The 19695-nt window shown below is 52.1% G+C and overlaps 1 protein-coding gene across 1 annotated transcript in view; it reads left to right on the forward strand.

Moving 5' to 3' along the window:
* Positions 1-19695, forward strand: part of LOC116957024 (cadherin-7-like) — a 67848-nt gene that overhangs the window by 18715 nt on the left and 29438 nt on the right. The window contains exons 4-6 of the mRNA XM_032978938.2: positions 5755-5953; positions 10316-10435; positions 14511-14678. Of these exons, the coding sequence (XP_032834829.2) occupies positions 5755-5953; positions 10316-10435; positions 14511-14678 (487 nt within the window). The remainder of the gene's footprint in view (positions 1-5754; positions 5954-10315; positions 10436-14510; positions 14679-19695) is intronic.

Raw genomic sequence — 19695 nt, forward strand, 5'->3', positions numbered from 1 at the left:
TTAACATTTGTGTTGCCCAGGTGGCTTCTGAAATAGGTGCTAAATAGCTCAGTGGGGTCTTACCCGGTAAAATAAAAAAGAGAAAAATAATTGCCTTATTATTGTTTCTAGACTCTTAGCGTTGTGCCCTGCCCGCGCCTCGGTGCGACGAGAGGGCCCGCCAGGATCGCCGTTCGGTGGCACGCAGCGCCGCAAGCGCCTGCCGACGTCGTTATGGGCCCGGCCAATCGGCGCACAGCAGGAGCCAAACTCGCCTACTTGATGTCCCCGGTGGAAGAGAATGGAGGGGGCCTTGCTCCGATGGGGCATCCCCCGGGCCAATACGCACACACATGGACAGGATTCCCCCCACGTGTGACTGAGGTTCATTGACACTGCGGTTGCCTGGCCCGGAAAAATGGGCCCTAGGCTCATTTTTTGTTTTGTTTTGCCCAATCCCGACCGGCTGGCTTAAAGACGCGGCTCACGGAGAGGGAGCAGGCGGCTAAAGTTCCGCGCTGGCTGGCGGCCATGGCCCGTCAACGCCCACTGGGGATGCCCCCCCCCCCCCCCCCGCGAGCAAAAAGGGGTCCCCATGACAAGGGCGAAGGTCCCCCGGACTGTCGGGGGCAAGTGCCGCTAGCGAGCAGCAGCGCCTGTGAAGGCCGGCACTGTGTCACACGAAGGGTGGCCAGCCACCACGCGCGGGCCGACCTGGTCTCCGCCCGGCCCGCGATGTTTAGCGCACCACCGCAACCGGACACTCATTTGAGGCTGAGCCAACCCAGGGGAGGTCCAGGGCCGATTCGGTTAACGGAACTCGGGGGGGTTCGCGCCGGCTCGGAGCGCTAACCGCGGCACCACCGCTCCCCACAAGAGCTACGTCCAGAGTAGCACAAGGGGCTCCACTTGATGGCCGTCTCAAAATCGCGCTTAAATTTGACTTACTTTTGCAGCATCGTGGCTGTGAGTGCAAGCGAGTGAACCTGCATCAGAGGCGGACGGCGTCATTCCACTGAACGCATAGCAATTCAAATGAGACCGGCGCCCTCTGACGTCCGCATGTTGTAAGTGAACAACACGAAGACCACGGGTCAGGCGAGACGCGACGAAATATTGCAATGAATCGCGACCTGGTATTCGCAATAATAAGAAATAACACGGCAGTGGATTTATTGGATTTATCACGGCCGATGACGACGATTGTATATTCCTCGTTATAAAGAGAGGGGAGAAGAACACAATTACCGGACAATTCATTTTATCAAGATACACTGACTACTACCGGCCCCCACCACCAAGTTTTATACAATAATAATAACAACAACCACCACTTAGTGGCGGTCACACAGCGCCTGTTGGCAGGCCAGGTGCACGCCGAGGCCACGTGAAGTTTCGAAGGCACACACAAAGACAAAGATCCCCCATGTAGCCTGTAACAGACTGTAGGGGCAAGTGCTGTTAGCGAGCAGCACCTATGAAGGCCGGAACGGTACACGAGGGAGTGGGTGGCCAGCACCACGCCCGACCGCCTTTGTCTCCCCAGTGACGATGTTTACCACGTACCGCTCCAGGTACTCATTTAAGGCTGAGTCGACCTAGGGGAGGCCCAGGACCGGTTCAGATAATCGTCACTGGTGTTGGCCGTGAGCGGGAATCGAACCCGGGTCGCCAGGTTCATAGCGCAGCGCGCTAACCACTACACTACCGCTCCCCACACAGTCACATACACATACACACAATAACAACAACAACCGCCATTCGCCACTAAGTGATGTGACGTCACCAGGACGCTTGTGCCAGGCCACGTGCACTCCGAGGCCACGTGAAGTGTCGAACGCCCGCTGGCAGGATGGCCACGGGGCAGACCCAGCAGGTGCCACGGGTCGACTGACTGAGATGACTGGCCGATGCACCACCACCTGCGTCATCTGCTATTCCACTTGGTTGGGCTATCATTCGTCTGCCAGTTCGCTTTTGAAAAATAAGTTAATGCGTCAGTGGGCTTTGCCTCGGTGGATGGGGATGGTTTAGTTTTAATGTGTTTGTGTTTTGGGTGATTTAATCTCGATTTGAAGCTTTCGTGGCTGCAGGAATCCATACGTTCTGGTTCTTTGGGTAAAGTCACGTATATATATTTTGTTTTATGCCCACGTATAAAATAAGGTATATTTTGTTTTATACCTTACGCGACTTTACCGAAAGAACCAAAGAGTTTGGGTGATTTGTTTACCATTCTTGTACTTTGCACGACTATCGTGCTTGTTTTTGTAACGTTCTGACCCGGTGCCTCTACTGGACATCTGTGAAAAAGAGCTTCATAGCTCATCGGATTCCTCCAGCAGGATAAATCGATATTCTGATTCTGAAATTGCTGCATTTTAGCCTCCCGGCGGTGATACCAAGGTGATACACAGCCTCACACAGCTGCGGGGGCGGGTTTTTTTTGGGGGGGGAGGGTGTCATGGTCACGTGGGCAGCGTTGAACTGCTGCTGCTGCTGTCACGTGGGTCAGGGCCAGGAGGACTGCTCTAGCCCAGAGGCTCGGGGCACGCGAGACTTCTCGCGAGTGTTACAGCTCCGTGAAGCGCTCTGAGACTGAGTGGGACTCAATGGGTGGATGTCCCAGCGGAGCTGAGAGGGCCCAAGCAGAGGAGGAGAAAGCCCAGGAGAGGTCCATCTCTCAGGAGTTGAGTGGCCTCACTCTCAATACTCTAGGGCAGAGGGGGGGGGGTCCCCGACCCAAGGGCCACGGGACCGGTACCGGTCCTGTGGCCCGTTAGGAACCGGGCCGCACAGCAGCACGTGGTGGGAGTGGTGAGTCAGCACGTGGCCCGTCCGCCATTTTTTTATCGTTTACCACTTCCGTCCGCGCCTCTTTCCCGCACTGCGCCACTCAGTCACAGCGTTGCTAAGCACCACGAGCTGCTAACCCCCCTGGTAGTAGCCACAATGAGTCAAAAAAGCAAAACGCCGCTGGAGAGATTCTTTGAAAAGGCGGGGGGGGGGGGGGGGAAAGACCCAAATGATGAACCACCACCCCCACCACCACCCCCGGTCCGTGCAAAAGAATTGTCTCCCACAAAACCGGTCCCTGGTGCCGTAAAGGTTTTGGGTATACCGCTGCTTGCTGCTGTAGCCCAGCAGGTGCCCGGCTCCTTCGCAGCCTTCGCCGAAGAGGAATCAACCCCACAGAGGAAGAGAGCCTCCCTCGGCCAAGGGAGCGACAGTCCCAGGCGGAAGGAGGAGTTGCCCCTGGGGACCAGCAGCTTGCTCGATCATCGGAACCTCTGGTTTAAAGCTTTCGTGACTGCAGGGATTCATGTTCTTGGTTCTTTCGGTAAAGTCACCACCACGTCCTGTAGAAAGGAAACAATAAAATATTGAAAATATAAAACAATACAATTCTCACGACGTTTCGACTGCAACGCAAGCAAGCAATCATCATCATCAAGGTTGTGAAAACCACAGCAAGGAAATTTTTCGTGAGAATTGTACTGTTTTATATTTTAAATTATTTTATTGTCTCCCTTCTACGTGACTTGACCGAAAGAACCAAGAATATCGGAAATTTCGCTCCAGCGCTGTCCCCCAGACAGTCTCGTCCCTTCACCTGATGAAGGCCGCTTGTGTTGTGGCCGAAACGTCGTGAGAATTTTATTGTGTTGTTTTATTTTATCAAGTTATTATTTTATTCTCATTCTACGTGGTGACTTTACCGAAAGAACCAAAGAAGATGAAATATCGGGAATCTCTATTTAGACTGGCGGAGGAACCCGATAAGCTACGAAGTCTCCCAGGTTCCTGACACACGTGCCGGACCATGCTCGATCCCCGTACGGGCACGGGGATCAGCATGGTCCGGCACGAGTGTCAGGAACCTGGGAGACTTTTTAAATATAAAAAATCTCCAGGGCGCCTGAACAGGGCCCACGTGGGCCGCTGCCACAACGGCCGGTCGCATGTTGCCGCCGGGGTTCCGAGTCACGTAAAACGACGGATCTTCGTCAAGCCCCGCTCCCCCCAGTTTCCACCTGAAATCGCATCTCTTCGCGCTTACCCGTCCCTACTGCTACTGCGACCGCCCACTCCCACCCACTTAGCCCCACCCCAAGCGCTCCCCCGACCGCTTACCACCATGACGACACGGCCGCCTTTCGATAACCCAGCCCGGTACGTCAACCACTGTCGTCTTAAGGCGCCATTTTGCGATGCATCTTCTTCGTGTTCTTTCGGTAAAGCCGCGTAGAATGAGAATGAAATAATGAATTAATAAAATAAAATAACGCAATAACATTTTGCGATTGTTGCGAAGCGCCTTGCATCGAGCCTCTACGACAATCTGCCACGAGATAAGACCCGGCCATTTTTTGCTCCCGGAAGCACAGGCCAAGGCAGCGGATGGATGAGGATGAGGAGGTGGAGGGAGGGAGGAGGAAGGAGGAGGGAGAAGGGAGGGACGAGCCAGACAATCTCTCAGGCCGTGGCAATGCCCTCGAAGGCAGGCACGTGCGTGGCCTGTTCCAGCGAGCTTACCCAGGAGGGCCTGGCCAAGTCGAATGTTAAAGGCCACCGCCAGGAAGGGCCCGAAAAAAACCTGCCCACGGGGACCTCGCGCCCGGTCCTCTCTTGCGCTGCAGACGCGGGCCTGGACGCCGTGAATCTCTCAATCATCTCTCAATCTCTCTATCTCAATCATCTCTCTCTATCTCTCAATCATCTCTCTATCTCAATCATCTCTCTATCTCTAAATCTCTCTATCTCTCTCTATCTCTCAATCTATCTCTCTATCTCTCTCTATCTCTCAATCATCTCTCTATCTCTCAATCTCTCCATCTCTCTATCTCTCAATCTCTCTCTCAATCATCTCTCAATGTCTCAATCTCTCTCTCTATCTCTCAATCTCTCTATCTATCTCTCTATCTCTCTCTATCTCTCAATCATCTCTCGATCTCTCAATCTCTATCACTTTATCTATCTCTCAATCATCTCTCTCTCTATCTCTCAATCATCTCTCGATCTCTGAATCTCTCTCTCTATCTCTCTATCTTTATCTCTCTATCTCAATCATCTCTGTATCTCTCAATCATCTCTCTACCTCTCAATTTCTCAATCTCTCTCTATCTCAATCATCTCTCTATCTCTCTCGATCTCTCAATCTCTCTCTATCTTTCAATCATCTCTCGATCTCTCAATCTCTCTCTATCTCTCTATCCATCTCTCTCTATCTCTCAATCATCTTTCTATCTCTCAATCTCTCAATCTCTCTATCTCAATCATCTCTCAATCATCTCTCTATCTCTCTCTATCTCTCAATCAGCTCTCGATCTCTCTATCTCTCTCTATCTCTCAATCATCCCTCTGTCTCTCAATCTCTATCTCTCGATCTTTCTATCTATTTCTCTCCCAATCTCTCTCTATCTCTCTCTATCTCTCAATCATCTCTCAATCTCTCGATCTCTCTCTCTATCTCTCAATCATGTCTCAATCTCTCGATCTCTCAATCATCTTTCGATCTCTCTCTCTATCTTTCAATAATTTCTAAATCTCTCTATCTATCTCTCTCGATCTCTCTATCTCTCTCTCTCTCGATCTCTCAACCATCTCTCAATCTCTCTATCTCTCTCAATCATCTCTCTATCTATCTCTCAATCATCTCTCAATCTCTCAATCATCTCTGAATCTCTCTATCTCTCTCTATCTCTCTATCTCTCTCTATCTCTCTCTCTATCTCTCAATCATCTATCTATAAATCTCTCCCCGTGACGCCCGTAGGTGTTCGTGATGCGGCGTCTGGACCGCGAGGCACGTGACCGCTACCGGCTCCAGGCGCGTGCCAAGGACGCGGAGACGGGGCGGGCGCTGGCGGCTCCGTCGGACTTCGTGGTGACCGTGCAGGACGTGAACGACAACGAGCCGCGGTTCGTGGGCAGGCAGCCCTACTACGGCACGGTGCAGGAGATGGCCAGTGCAGGTACTCACTCACAGTACAGGTACTCACAGTGCAGGTACTCACAGTGCAGGTACTCACAGTACAGGTACTCACACACAGTACAGGTACTCACTCACAGTGCAGGTACTCACAGTGCAGATACTCACTCACAGTGCAGGTACTCACAGTGCAGGTACTCACAGTGCAGGTACTCACAGTGCAGGTACTCACAGTACAGGTACTCACTCACAGTGCAGGTACTCACAGTGCAGGTACTCACAGTGCAGGTACTCACACACAGTACAGGTACTCACTCACAGTGCAGGTACTCACAGTGCAGATACTCACTCACAGTACAGGTACTCACAGTGCAGGTACTCACAGTGCAGGTACTCACAGTGCAGGTACTCACAGTACAGGTACTCACTCACAGTGCAGGTACTCACAGTGCAGGTACTCACAGTGCAGGTACTCACAACAACAACAACAACCGCCATTCGCCACTAAGTGGCTGTGACGTCACCACGACGCTTGTGCCAGGCTATGTGCACCCTGAGGCCACGTGAAGTTTCGAACGCCCGCCGGCAGGAGATCACGGGGCAGACCCAGGTGCCATGGGTCGACTGACTGAGATTTCCGAGATGACTGGCTGATGCACCACCTGTACCCCCTACTGTGCCAACCTGCTGTGCCCTAGCCACCTGGCGCTCCGCTCGTTGTTCTGAGCGTCGCTCCTCCGCCCTCCGTTGTTGTTGGAGGGCGACTACCTCCAACTGCCCAGTAGCGTCCTTCACGAGCCTCCTCCACAGAGGCCGATCGTGACACCGCTGGTACCAGTCATCGGCAAGTCCACTCAGCTCCACGTCCTCCTGTACCACATCACTCCATCTCTTCTCTAGCCCGTGCCGCGCCCGCTTAGCCCCCTCAATCCGGCCGAACAAAAGCTGTTTCGGCATGGGGTGGCTGGGCATGCGGGCTACATGACCCAGCCATCGCAGCCTTGCCCGCCGGAGGAGCTCACCAATGGGACCTTGCCCAGATCTTTCAAGGATTTGTGAGCTCCTCACACAATCCAGCCTGGTTAAACCCAGGATGGATCGTAGGCAGGCCAGCCTAAATGTTTCTAACCGGCGAAGATGTTCTATTAGCGGGGTCCACGTTTCGCAAGCGTAGAGAAGGGAGGGAATGACCGTGGCCGAGAAGACCTGAAGCTTAGTGCGGAGCGACAGACCAGGTAGCTTCCACACAGCGTTACGCAACCGATGAAAATATATTGCCACTCGACTGATTCGGAGTGAGACCTCTGCTGTTAAACTGGAGCCAGTCATAAGCACACTGCCCAGGTATGGGAAACTCTCCACTCTCTCCACAACTGCCCCATCACCGATTGGGAGTTGTGGGGGTGGAGTGTCCGATGGTACAAAATACCCAGGCAGGTGCTTAGTTTTGGTGGGGCTGATGGTAAGGCCCCACCTCTTAATGGCACGCTCCAGTCTCAGCAGCAGCGTCTCCAACTCCTCCTCTGACTGAGTAGCTATTACCAAATCATCAGCATACATAACGTGGTTGAGCAATAGGGAGCCATCCCTTGACTGCACCCGGGCATCGATCAGCCTCCCATTATATCTGTACTATATGGAGATTCCCCCGGTACAGCTATTGAAGGCTTCACGAACTACGTGGTCAAAATAGATGTCGAATAATGTGGGAGCCAGAGGACATCCCTGTCGCACCCCAAGGTGTACAGGGAATGGCTCTGACTCCCGGCCACGTAGTTTTACCCGGGCCCGCTCACCATCATGAAGGTCCTTAATGATCGTGAGCTCACACAGTGCAGGTACTCACAGTGCAGGAACTCACTCACAGTGCAGGTACTCACACACACAGTCCAGGTACTTGCACACAGTCCAGGAACTCACTCACAGTCCAGGAACTCGCACACAGTTCAGGTACTGAGACACAGCGCAGGTACTCACACACAGTCCAGGTACTCGCTCACAGTCCAGGTATTCGCTCACACAAGCATACAAGTGTGGGACTCAGATTTCAGGCAACTGCTTTACGGCGCTGGTTGTGACTACTTGTGGGACCTCTGTATACATGTCTGTATGTCTGTATGTGTCTGTATGTGTGTATGTATGTGTCTGTATCTGTATGTATCTGTATGTATCTGTATGTGTCTGTATGTCTGTATGTGTCTGTATGTCTGTATGTGTCTGTATGTATCTGTATGTGTCTGTATGTCTGTATGTGCCTGTATGTATTTGTATGTGTCTGTATCTCTCTATCTATCTACATGTCTGCGTGCGTGGTCACATGAGTGTTTGAGTGTGCTTCTCAGCGAGGTTTAGTGTACGGGCTAGCGCACAACCAGATAACACGAGTTCCATTCCCGCACATGGCCAACAGCACCAGTGACGACCCTCTGAATAGGTCCTGGGCCTCTCCTAGATGGACTCATCCTCAAATGAGTACCTTGGGGCAGTGCATAAACATCGGCGCTCGGTAGAACAATGGCATCCGGGCGTGGTTGCTGGCCACCCACTCCCCTCGTGTTGCACCGTGCCGGCCTTCGTAAGTGCTGCTGGTCGCTAACAGCACTTGCCCCAACAGTCTGTTTGTCTGTGTCTCTGAGTGTGTGTACGAGTGAGTGTGTGTGTGAGTGTGTGTGAGTGTGTGAATGTGAGCGAGTGTGTGTGAATGTGTGTGCGAATGTGAGTGAGTGTGAGTGTGTGAATGTGAGTGAGTTTGTGTGTGAATGTGAGTGAATGTATGTGAATGTGCGTGAGTGTGTGTGAATGTGTGTGTGAGTGAGTGTGTGTGAATGTGTGTGTGAGTGTGAGTGAGTGTGTGAGTGAGTGTGTGTGAATGTGAGTGAGTGTGTGAATGTGAGTGAGTGTGTGTGAATGTGAGTGAGTGTGTGTGAATGTGTGTGCGAGTGTGTGAATGTGTGTGTGTGTGAATGTGTGAGTGTTTCTGTGAGTGTGTGTGAATGTGTGTGTGTGAATGTGAGTGAGTGTGTGTGTGGGAGCGGTGGTGTACCGTTCCGGCCTTCATAGGTGCTCGCTAACAGCACTTGCTCCCTACAGTCTGTTAAGGCTATATGGGGGATCTTTGTCTTTGTCTTTATCTTCGTGTGTGTGAGTGTTTGAGTGTGTGAGTGTGTGTGTGTGAATGTGAGTGAATGAGTGTGAGAGAATGTGTGTGAATGTGAGTGAATGAGTGTGAGAATGTGTGAGTGTGTGAGTGTGTGAGTGTGTGTGAATGTGTGTGTGTGAGAGAGTGTGTGTGAATGTGAGTGAATGAGTGTGAGAGTGTGAGTGTGTGAGTGTGTGTGTGAATGTGTGTGTGTGAGAGAGTGTGTGTGAATGTGAGTGAATGAGTGTGTGTGCCGGCCTTCACAGGTGCTGCTGCTCACTAACAGCGCTTGCCCCCGACAGTCTGCTTAAGGCTACACGGGATGGGGGGACGCTTTACATTTTGAGTGAGCGACTCATTAATTACGAACACGCTGGGTAACGCAGCTACACGTAGCCGACCCCGTCACACGACCCTTACCCCTCGTGGGCAACTTACGCAGCTTGCCCGACTAGCGGAGCGACGACGACGACGACGAGCCTTCGAGGATGATCGGCCACGTGGTCGGGGTAGGGACGCAGGAACCCGCGACAGGCACCGCACCTCTGCTATTGCTCCAACCCAGGGGTCACCAAACTTTTTTCACGGTGGGGCCGCGTAACAAATAAATATTTCTGGAGCGTCGGGGGCGGGAAAGATGCGCGTTTGTGTGCGTTGCCATGGAAACCATGCTAACGTGTTGCCATGACGTTGCCATGGAAACCGTGGTAACGTGTTGCCATGACGTTGCCATGGAAACCAAGGTAACGTCAGAGCGTGGGCGGAGCTACCCACGAGCCGGGGAAGGACCTGTGATGGCGCGAAATAAGCAAACATTACAATAAACAAGAAAATCTAGATACAATAATTTAAAATTTAAAATAGTAAATTTAAGGAACATAGCAGTCAGGAGGTCTCCGCACGCGTGAACATCTCCCAGTATTCCAAACATATTTAAATTGCATCACAACGTCTCGTGTCGCGTACGTTTTATCAACCAAATTCAAGTACCTTCGGCGAGCCTGATGGACTGATGGGCCGTAGTTTGGTGACCCCTGGTCCAGCCTAACGTGCCAAGCCCCGCCTCCGGGCCACGCCCCCCTTCCAGAACCTTCGACCGACTCCGCCTTTCGCCTGAACCCCCAGACACGCCCCGCCTCGTAACCGGACGTTGAGCAACGTACCCATGACCGGCGATTACCAGTGTCAGGCCGACAGGTGGCACCCTGCCATTGCACGCATGTATGCGTGTGTGTGTGGTGCGTGTGTTGTGTGTGCGTGTGGCAGGTACACTGGTGATGCGCCTCGAAGCCACGGATGCCGACGACCCTTCGTATGGGAATGCGGCGAAGCTGGTGTACACGCTGCACGAGGGGGGAGAGTATTTCAGCATCAACGCCAGCACAGGTGCTCGGCCCACAACTCGCGACAAAGATTCCCCGCGTAGCCTGTAACAGACCGTAAGGGGGGCGCCTACGAAGGCCGGCACGGTTCGCACGCGAGGAGGAGGGCCGGTTGATCCAGCAACCAACGCCCGGCCGCCTTTGTCTCCCCAGTGGCGATGTTTACTACACACTACTACCACTATATACACACACACACAGCAGCAGGTTACTCATTTGAGGCCGAGTCGACCTAGGGGATGGCCAGCACCAGTTCCGATAATCGTCACTTGCGTGTTTCGCGTCGGCCGTGAGCGGGGAATCGAACGCGGGTCGGCCGGGTTCGGTTTATATTATGTCAGGTTATTTCGGGTTACTTTGGTATCGAGCCCTGCGAGACATCCGGCTCTTGAATCGGGTGCAAACGCAACAAACCCCAAAAAAAACCAACAACAAAAACTAAAAAACACGAACAAGAAAAACGCCTTAAAGTGACAGCGTGTGTGTGACTCTGCGCAAAAAGAGAACATCCATGGGGGGGGGGGGGGAAACAAAAATAAAAACGGCAAAAATATTCCCGAAATGAAAAGCCACACCGTGTACACCACCAACGCTTTGCGCCAAAAAAGAAAATCCCAACGGGATGCAAAGTCAAACAACAACAACCACAACCACAAGAAAACTTAGATTTAAGGCCATCAGTCTAACTCCGTACTACCGCTACACCCACCGTCACACCAGCGACATCACGTACACTCAGCGTGTGCTCACCTACAACTAAACCCCCAACACACACACCAACACCATCAGGTACACTCAGCGTGTGCTCACCTACAACCAAACCCAACACTCACACCAACACCATCACGTACACTCAGCGTGTGCTCACCTACAACCAAACCCCCAACACTCACACCAGCACCATCACGTACACTCAGCGTGTGCTCACCTACAACCAAACCCAACACTCACACCAACACCATCACGTACACTCAGCGTGTGCTCACCTACAACCAAACCCCCAACACTCACACCAGCACCATCACGTACACTCAGCGTGTGCTCACCTACAACCAAACCCAACACTCACACCAACACCATCACGTACACTCAGCGTGTGCTCACCTACAACCAAACCCCCAACACTCACACCAGCACCATCACGTACACTCAGCGTGTGCTCACCTACAACCAAACTCAACACTCACCAACACCATCACGTACACTCAGCGTGTGCTCACCTACAACCAAACCCCCAACACCCTCACACCAACACCATCACGTACACTCAGCGTGTGCTCACCTACAACCAAACCCCCAACACCCTCACACCATCACCATCACGTACACTCAGCGTGTGCTCGCCTACAACCAAACCCAACACACCCACACCACCACCATCACTACACTCAGCGTGTGCTCACCTACAACCAAACCCCCAACACTCACACCAGCACCATCACGTACACTCAGCGTGTGCTCACCTACAACCAAACCCCCAACACCCTCACACCAGCACCATCACGTACACTCTGCTTGTGTTCACCTACAACCAAACCCCCAACACCCTCACACCATCACCATCACGTACACTCAGCGTGTGCTCACCTACAACCAAACACCCAACACTCACACCAACACCATCACGTACACTCAGAGTGTGCTCACCTACAACCAAACCCCCAACACCCTCACACCATCACCATCACGTACACTCAGCGTGTGCTCACCTACAACCAAACACCCAACAATCACACCATCACCATCACGTACACTCAGCGTGTGCTCACCTACAACCAAACCCAACACCCTCACCAACACCATCACGTAAACTCAGCGTGTGCTCACCTACAACCAAACCCCCAACACCCTCACCAACACTATCACGTACACTCAGCGTGTGCTCACCTACAACCAAACCCAACACCCTCACACCAACACCATCACGTACACTCAGCGTGTGCTCACCTACAACCAAACCCCCAACACACCCACACCACCACCATCACTACACTCAGCGTGTGCTCACCTACAACCAAACCCCCAACACCCTCACACCAACACCATCACGTACACTCTGCGTGTGCTCACCTACAACCAAACCCCCAACACCCTCACCAACACCATCACGTACACTCAGCGTGTGCTCACCTACAACCAAACCCAACACACCCACACCACCACCATCACTACACTCAGCGTGTGCTCACCTACAACCAAACTCAACACTCACCAACACCATCACGTACACTCAGCGTGTGCTCACCTACAACCAAACCCCCAACACCCTCACACCAACACCATCACGTACACTCAGCGTGTGCTCACCTACAACCAAACCCCCAACACCCTCACACCATCACCATCACGTACACTCAGCGTGTGCTCGCCTACAACCAAACCCAACACACCCACACCACCACCATCACTACACTCAGCGTGTGCTCACCTACAACCAAACCCCCAACACTCACACCAGCACCATCACGTACACTCAGCGTGTGCTCACCTACAACCAAACCCCCAACACCCTCACACCAGCACCATCACGTACACTCTGCTTGTGTTCACCTACAACCAAACCCCCAACACCCTCACACCATCACCATCACGTACACTCAGCGTGTGCTCACCTACAACCAAACACCCAACACTCACACCAACACCATCACGTACACTCAGAGTGTGCTCACCTACAACCAAACCCCCAACACCCTCACACCATCACCATCACGTACACTCAGCGTGTGCTCACCTACAACCAAACACCCAACAATCACACCATCACCATCACGTACACTCAGCGTGTGCTCACCTACAACCAAACCCAACACCCTCACCAACACCATCACGTAAACTCAGCGTGTGCTCACCTACAACCAAACCCCCAACACCCTCACCAACACTATCACGTACACTCAGCGTGTGCTCACCTACAACCAAACCCAACACCCTCACACCAACACCATCACGTACACTCAGCGTGTGCTCACCTACAACCAAACCCCCAACACACCCACACCACCACCATCACTACACTCAGCGTGTGCTCACCTACAACCAAACCCCCAACACCCTCACACCAACACCATCACGTACACTCTGCGTGTGCTCACCTACAACCAAACCCCCAACACCCTCACCAACACCATCACGTACACTCAGCGTGTGCTCACCTACAACCAAACCCAACACACCCACACCACCACCATCACTACACTCAGCGTGTGCTCACCTACAACCAAACCCAACACCCTCACCAACACCATCACGTACACTCTGCGTGTGCTCACCTACAACCAAACCCCCAACACTCACACGATCACCATCACGTACACTCAGCGTGTGCTCACCTACAACCAAACCCAACACCCACACCATCACCATCACGTACACTCAGCGTGTGTTCGCCTACAACCAAACCCAACACCCTCACACCAACCCCATCACGTACACTCAGCGTGTGCTCACCTACAACCAAACCCAACACCCTCACCAACACCATCACGTACACTCAGCGTGTGCTCACCTACAACCAAACCCCCAACACCCTCACCAACACTATCACGTACACTCAGCGTGTGCTCACCTACAACCAAACCCCCAACACCCTCACCAACACCATCACGTACACTCTGCGTGTGCTCACCTACAACCAAACCCCCAACACCCTCACCAACACCATCACGTACACTCAGCGTGTGCTCACCTACATCCAAACCCCCAACACACCCACACCACCACCATCACTACACTCAGCGTGTGCTCACCTACAACCAAACCCAACACACCCACACCACCACCATCACTACACTCAGCGTGTGCTCACCTACAACCAAACCCCCAACACCCTCACACCAACACCATCACGTACACTAAGCGTGTGCTCACCTACAACCAAACCCCCAACACCCTCACCAACACCATCACGTACACTCAGCGTGTGCTCACCTACAACCAAACCCAACACACCCACACCACCACCATCACTACACTCAGCGTGTGCTGACCTACAACCAAACCCAACACACCCACACCACCACCATCACTACACTCAGCGTGTGCTGACCTACAACCAACCCCCCCCAACCCCCCGCCAGGCGAGCTGCGAACTCTTCAGGGGGACCTGGACCGCGAGGCATTGCCATGGCTACGCGCCGTGGTTACGGCTCGCGACATGGGCGGCCTGCAGGGGGGGCTCGTTGCCACGGCGACCGTGAGCGTCACCCTGGGAGACGTCAACGACAACCCGCCACGCTTCACCAACGGTGAGGGGGGGGGGGGGAAGGGGGGGGAGGGGCTTCGTCACTCACAGGGTACTCACTGTGTCTGTGTGTGAGTCTACGGGTCTCTGTGTGGTGAGTCTATGGGTGTCTGTGTGGTGAGTCTATGGGTCTCTGTGTGGTGAGTCTATGGGTCTCTGTGTGATGAGTCTGTGGGTCTCTGTGTGGTGAGTCTACGGGTCTCTGTGTCATCAGTCTATGGGTCTCTGTGTGGTGAGTCTATGGGTCTCTGTGTAGTGAGTCTATGGATCTCTGTGTGGTGAGTCTATGGGTCTCTGTGTGATGAGTCTACGGGTCTCTGTGTGGTGAGTCTACGGGTCTCTGTGTGATGAGTCTATGGGTCTCTGTGTGATGAGTCTATCGGTGTCTGTGTGTGAGTCTATGGGTCTCTGTGTGGTGAGTCTATGGGTCTCTGTGTAGTGAGTCTATGGGTCTCTGTGTGGTGAGTCTATGGGTCTCTGTGTGGTGAGTCTATGGGTCTCTGTGTAGTGAGTCTATGGGTGTCTGTGTGATGACTCTATGGGTCTCTGTGTGATGAGTCTATGGGTCTCTGTGTGATTAGTCTATGGGTGTCTGTGTGATGACTCTATGGGTCTCTGTGTGATGAGTCTATGGGTCTGTGTGTGATGAGTCTATGGGTCTCTGTGTAGTGAGTCTATGGGTCTCTTTGTGATGAGTCTGTGGGTCTCTGTGTGATGAGTCTATGGGTGTCTGTGTGATGATTCTTTGGGTCTCTGTGTGGTGAGTCTATGCGTCTCTGTGTGGTGAGTCTATGGGTCTCTGTGTGATGAGTCTATGGGTCTCTGTGTGATGCGTCTATGGGTCTCTGTGTGATGAGTCTATGGGTGTCTGTGTAGTGAGTCTATGGGTCTCTGTGTGATGAGTCTGTGGGTTTCTGTGTGATGAGTCTATGGGTCTCTGTGTGATGAGTCTATGGGTGTCTGTGTAGTGAGTCTATGGGTCTCTGTGTGATGAGTCTGTTGGTCTCTGTGTGATGAGTCTGTGGGTCTCTGTGTGATGAGTCTATGGGTCTCTGTGTGATGAGTCTATGGGATTAGCACGGTTGGCTACGTACGGTGCGATGGGAATTCAACGTGCGTCCATACAGGGGAAGGGGGGTGCTTGAGGCCTAAGGCGTTGTTAACGATCGCATGCGCTCTTCACGTAAGGGAGCGTCCAACTCAAGCCTGCATAGGAGCACAGATTGCATAGGGAAAGGTTCGCTTTCCAGCAATACTGCTCGTGAGCTATTGCTCCTTCGGTAGCTCGGCAAAGTCTCATTTTACGAGAGCAGAGCACTCGGGATCTTGTGGATGATTTTGCGAGGAGTAGGGCAAGAAAGACACCAATATAGGAAGGCATCACACAGCTGCTCTTAAAGAGGAGGATTGCGGCACCGGGGACGCAAGCCACCGACTACACATGTAGTAGTAGCTACTACTACATGTGTAGTAGTAGCTACATGTAGTAGTAGCTACTACCAAATGTAGCTACTATTACATGTGTAGTAGGAGCTACTACATGTGTAGTAGCTACTACTACACGTGTAGTAGTTACTACTACACGTGTAGTAGAAGTCGAAATCGCTGTCAACTTACTTAGTAGTAGCTACTACGCATGTAGTAGCTACGGGCCCCGCACTTTATTACTATAGTACTATACCGCCCTTCAACTTTTATGAACTACTGGGTGTTTAAGGTTAGCGATTTGTCGTATTATCTGGCTGTATAGCAAATGAAAAAATACAATTTACTTTACCTTGCAAGTGAAACATTTCCGTTTTAATATTTACGTTCTTCATTGATGTTTTCAGGGCCCCTTGATAACGTATGCTACAGGCCCCGCCGCTAGCTTCATCCGGCACCTCTGGCAATGCCAAATGGCTCGAGATGCCAGGCCTAGGGGTGGCGCACGTCGCGACAAACACCTCCCGCGTGTCATCAACTTACTTATTTTTCGGCGACCCCTTTCCCGCCGCACACGTGAACCCTGATTGGCGCGTCGTGTGGAGCTCGTCGAGGGGAATTGGCTCGGCGTGCCCCTCGCCTTCGGCGGGCACGAAATGACGTCGCAACGCAGTTCCATGCGGAAGCCGGGGGGCTTGTGGGTACCCCGGTGGTCCCGCCAGGAACTTTCAAACACAAATCTCGCGTCGTTCCAAAATGGCGCGCCGCAAGAAGGGCCTCAACCGGGGATTGCCTGCACCCAGTTTTTGCTTCTGCCGATGCGGCTGTCGGTAACAGCGGCCACTTCCGGGACGGTCGCTGAGGCGGTCCCTCCGACACCTGGAAGCGCACTGATAAGGGGTTGACAGGTATGGTGTAGTGTATAATGTAGTCTATAGTGTAGTGTATAGTGTAGTGTATAATGTAGTCTATAGTGCAGTGTATAGTGTGGTGTATCGTGTAGTGTATAGTGTAGTGTAGTGTATAATGTAGTCTATAGTGCAGTGTATAGTGTAGTGTATAATGTAGTCTATAATGTAGTGTATAGTGTCGTGTATAATGTAGTCTATAGTGTAGTGTATAGTGTAGTGTATAATGTAGTCTATAGTGTAGTGTATAATGTAGTGTATAATGTAGTCAATAGTGCAGTGTATAGTGTCGTGTATAATGTAGTCTATAGTGCAGTGTATAGTGTGGTGTATAGTGTAGTCTATAGTGTAGTCACTGTAGTGTATAGTGTAGTGTATAATGTAGTCTATAGTGCAGTGTATAGTGTGGTGTATAATGTAGTCTATAGTGCAGTGTATAGTGTGGTGTATAGTGTAGTGTATAGTGTAGTGTATAGTGTAGTGCATAATGTAGTCAATAGTGCAGTGTATAGTGTCGTGTATAACGTAGTCTATAGTGTAGTGTATAATGTAGTGTATAATGTAGTTTATAGTGCAGTGTATAGTGTAGTGTATAATGTAGTCTATAGTGTAGTGTATAGTGTGGTGTATAATGTAGTCTATAGTGCAGTGTATAGTGTGGTGTATAGTGTAGTGTATAGTGCAGTGGAAAGTAGTGTAGTGTCTGAATTGCTCTGTAATAAGCTAGGGCACTAGAGATGTTTTGGGACTCGTTTCTTTGCACAGGTGACGGAGTTCTTCGCCCCCAAGTTTGACTCGGACTCCCGTGCCCCATGCGTGTCGCGGCAAGAGCACAAGTTCTAGATTTGAAGCTTTGGTGACTGCAAGGATCCATGCTCTTTGGTTCTATTCGGTGAAGTCACGTAGGTAAAAAAACATAAAACAACAAAAATCACGACGATTCGGCCTCAACACAAGTGGCCTTCATCAGGTGAAGGGATCAGGCTGTCTCGAGAAGGGATCAGGCTGTCCTCGAGACAGCCTGATCCCTTCACCTGATGAAGGCTGCTTGTGTCGTGGCCGAAACGTCGTGATTTTTGTTGTATTATTTTTTTTACCTACGTGACTTTACCGAATAGAACCAAAGAGCACGAGTCACAAGCGTAAGTGCGAACCGGGGATCAGCCGCGTGCTCTTGACACCGTGTTCCGCTAATTTCTGTCAAAAGGCAGACAGACGTGCAATGACGTCTGGGCTCAAGGGGATTGATCTCCCCACCCACCCACCCCAAAAAAAAAAAATCCGCAAAAACTTGTTGCTGGCTGTCGGAGTATCAATACGGCGATAGGTGCGGGTAACGCAGGTCTTCTTTTCTTGACGAAGTTAAAGAGTTATTTTGGATCGCGGGCCGCTGGAGGCAGGGGACCCCCCCCCCCTACTCCACCCTTGCAGCGTGGCGCACACGGCTCTCCGAACCTCCAAGCAGAGGGGGGGGGGGCGGCAAGCCCCCCCCCCTCATTCTCCGGCGTGGGATGTTGTAGGCGCGTCGGGAGCGGGCCCTGTCGCCTTTCTCTCGGCGAGCCAGAACGCCTTGCTCCGTCAGCCAGGGTCTCTGGAGGGGTCTGGACCGCGTACCCAGTGCGGATATTATCAGTTGGTTGGAGGTGGCGGCGATGCCAATTCCGGCTGCAAGCGACGGTGCAATTCCTGTCCGCAGCCTTCGTCAGCTTGCCAAGGCCAGCCAATTGTGGGTTCGAATGGGGTCCTCGGTGGACGTCCCACCGCTGTAGCTCCACGTGAGGCGCTGGTGTCAACGACACGGGGCCCGCGTTTACTTTGCCATAAATATATTTGCTCATATTTTAGTTTGACTCGTCATGCGCGCATTCACGATGTTGCAGACGATGGACAGAAGCAGCTTCCTGCCATTGTTATTGAGCTGCTTTGGCCAATGCCCTTCCGGCCACTCCTGCACATTCGCTTGCATCTTGACTCACTTGGGGATTAGAGTCATGCAAAATGATAATAACTGTATCTTGAGGGGCCACTTTAGCCAGCGTGTGGGGGAGGAGGTCATAGAATTCATCTGACTCATCAGCCCATGCCTACATCCGTCCACGCATGTTCATCTTCGGTGTGCGTGTAAGCCATCACCACTATTCCTCACTTCCTGTTCATGGGGAGACAAGCCCACAATAGCCTGGGATTTACAGCTTCCCATACCTCACCATCACGCCCCCACAGCCGTATTCATTCGGAGGACGAGCCGCTTTATTGGTTGGTGTGAGCACACCTTTCTGTCCCCAGTGGCGATGTTCGATGATGGTGATTATGATTGGTGAATAACTGATGGATGTCGACAATGATGGTGGTGGCGATGATGGCAGTGATGGTAATGATGATGATGATGATCTTGATTTGAAGCTTTCGCGACTGCACGAATCCATACTCTTTGGTTCTTTCGGTGAAGTCACGTGGGTAGAAAATAATTATAGGTCACTACGTCTCGATCGCAACACAAGCGACAGTCATCGGGTGAGACAATCACAGCAGGGAGACTGCTGAAGCAGGCGCCTGCTTACCGAAAGAACCAAAGAGGATGATGATGATGATGTTGGTTGTGGTGGTGATGGCAGTGATGACGATGATGATGGTGATGTTGATGGTGGTGGTGATGGCAGTGATGGTAATGGTGATGATGATAATGGC

This window comes from Petromyzon marinus, chromosome 69 (assembly GCF_048934315.1).
Source record: "Petromyzon marinus isolate PM22_M1 ecotype Great Lakes invasive population chromosome 69, UKy_Petmar_22M1.pri1.0, whole genome shotgun sequence".
In the NCBI taxonomy this organism is placed as follows: Eukaryota; Metazoa; Chordata; class Hyperoartia; order Petromyzontiformes; family Petromyzontidae; genus Petromyzon; species Petromyzon marinus.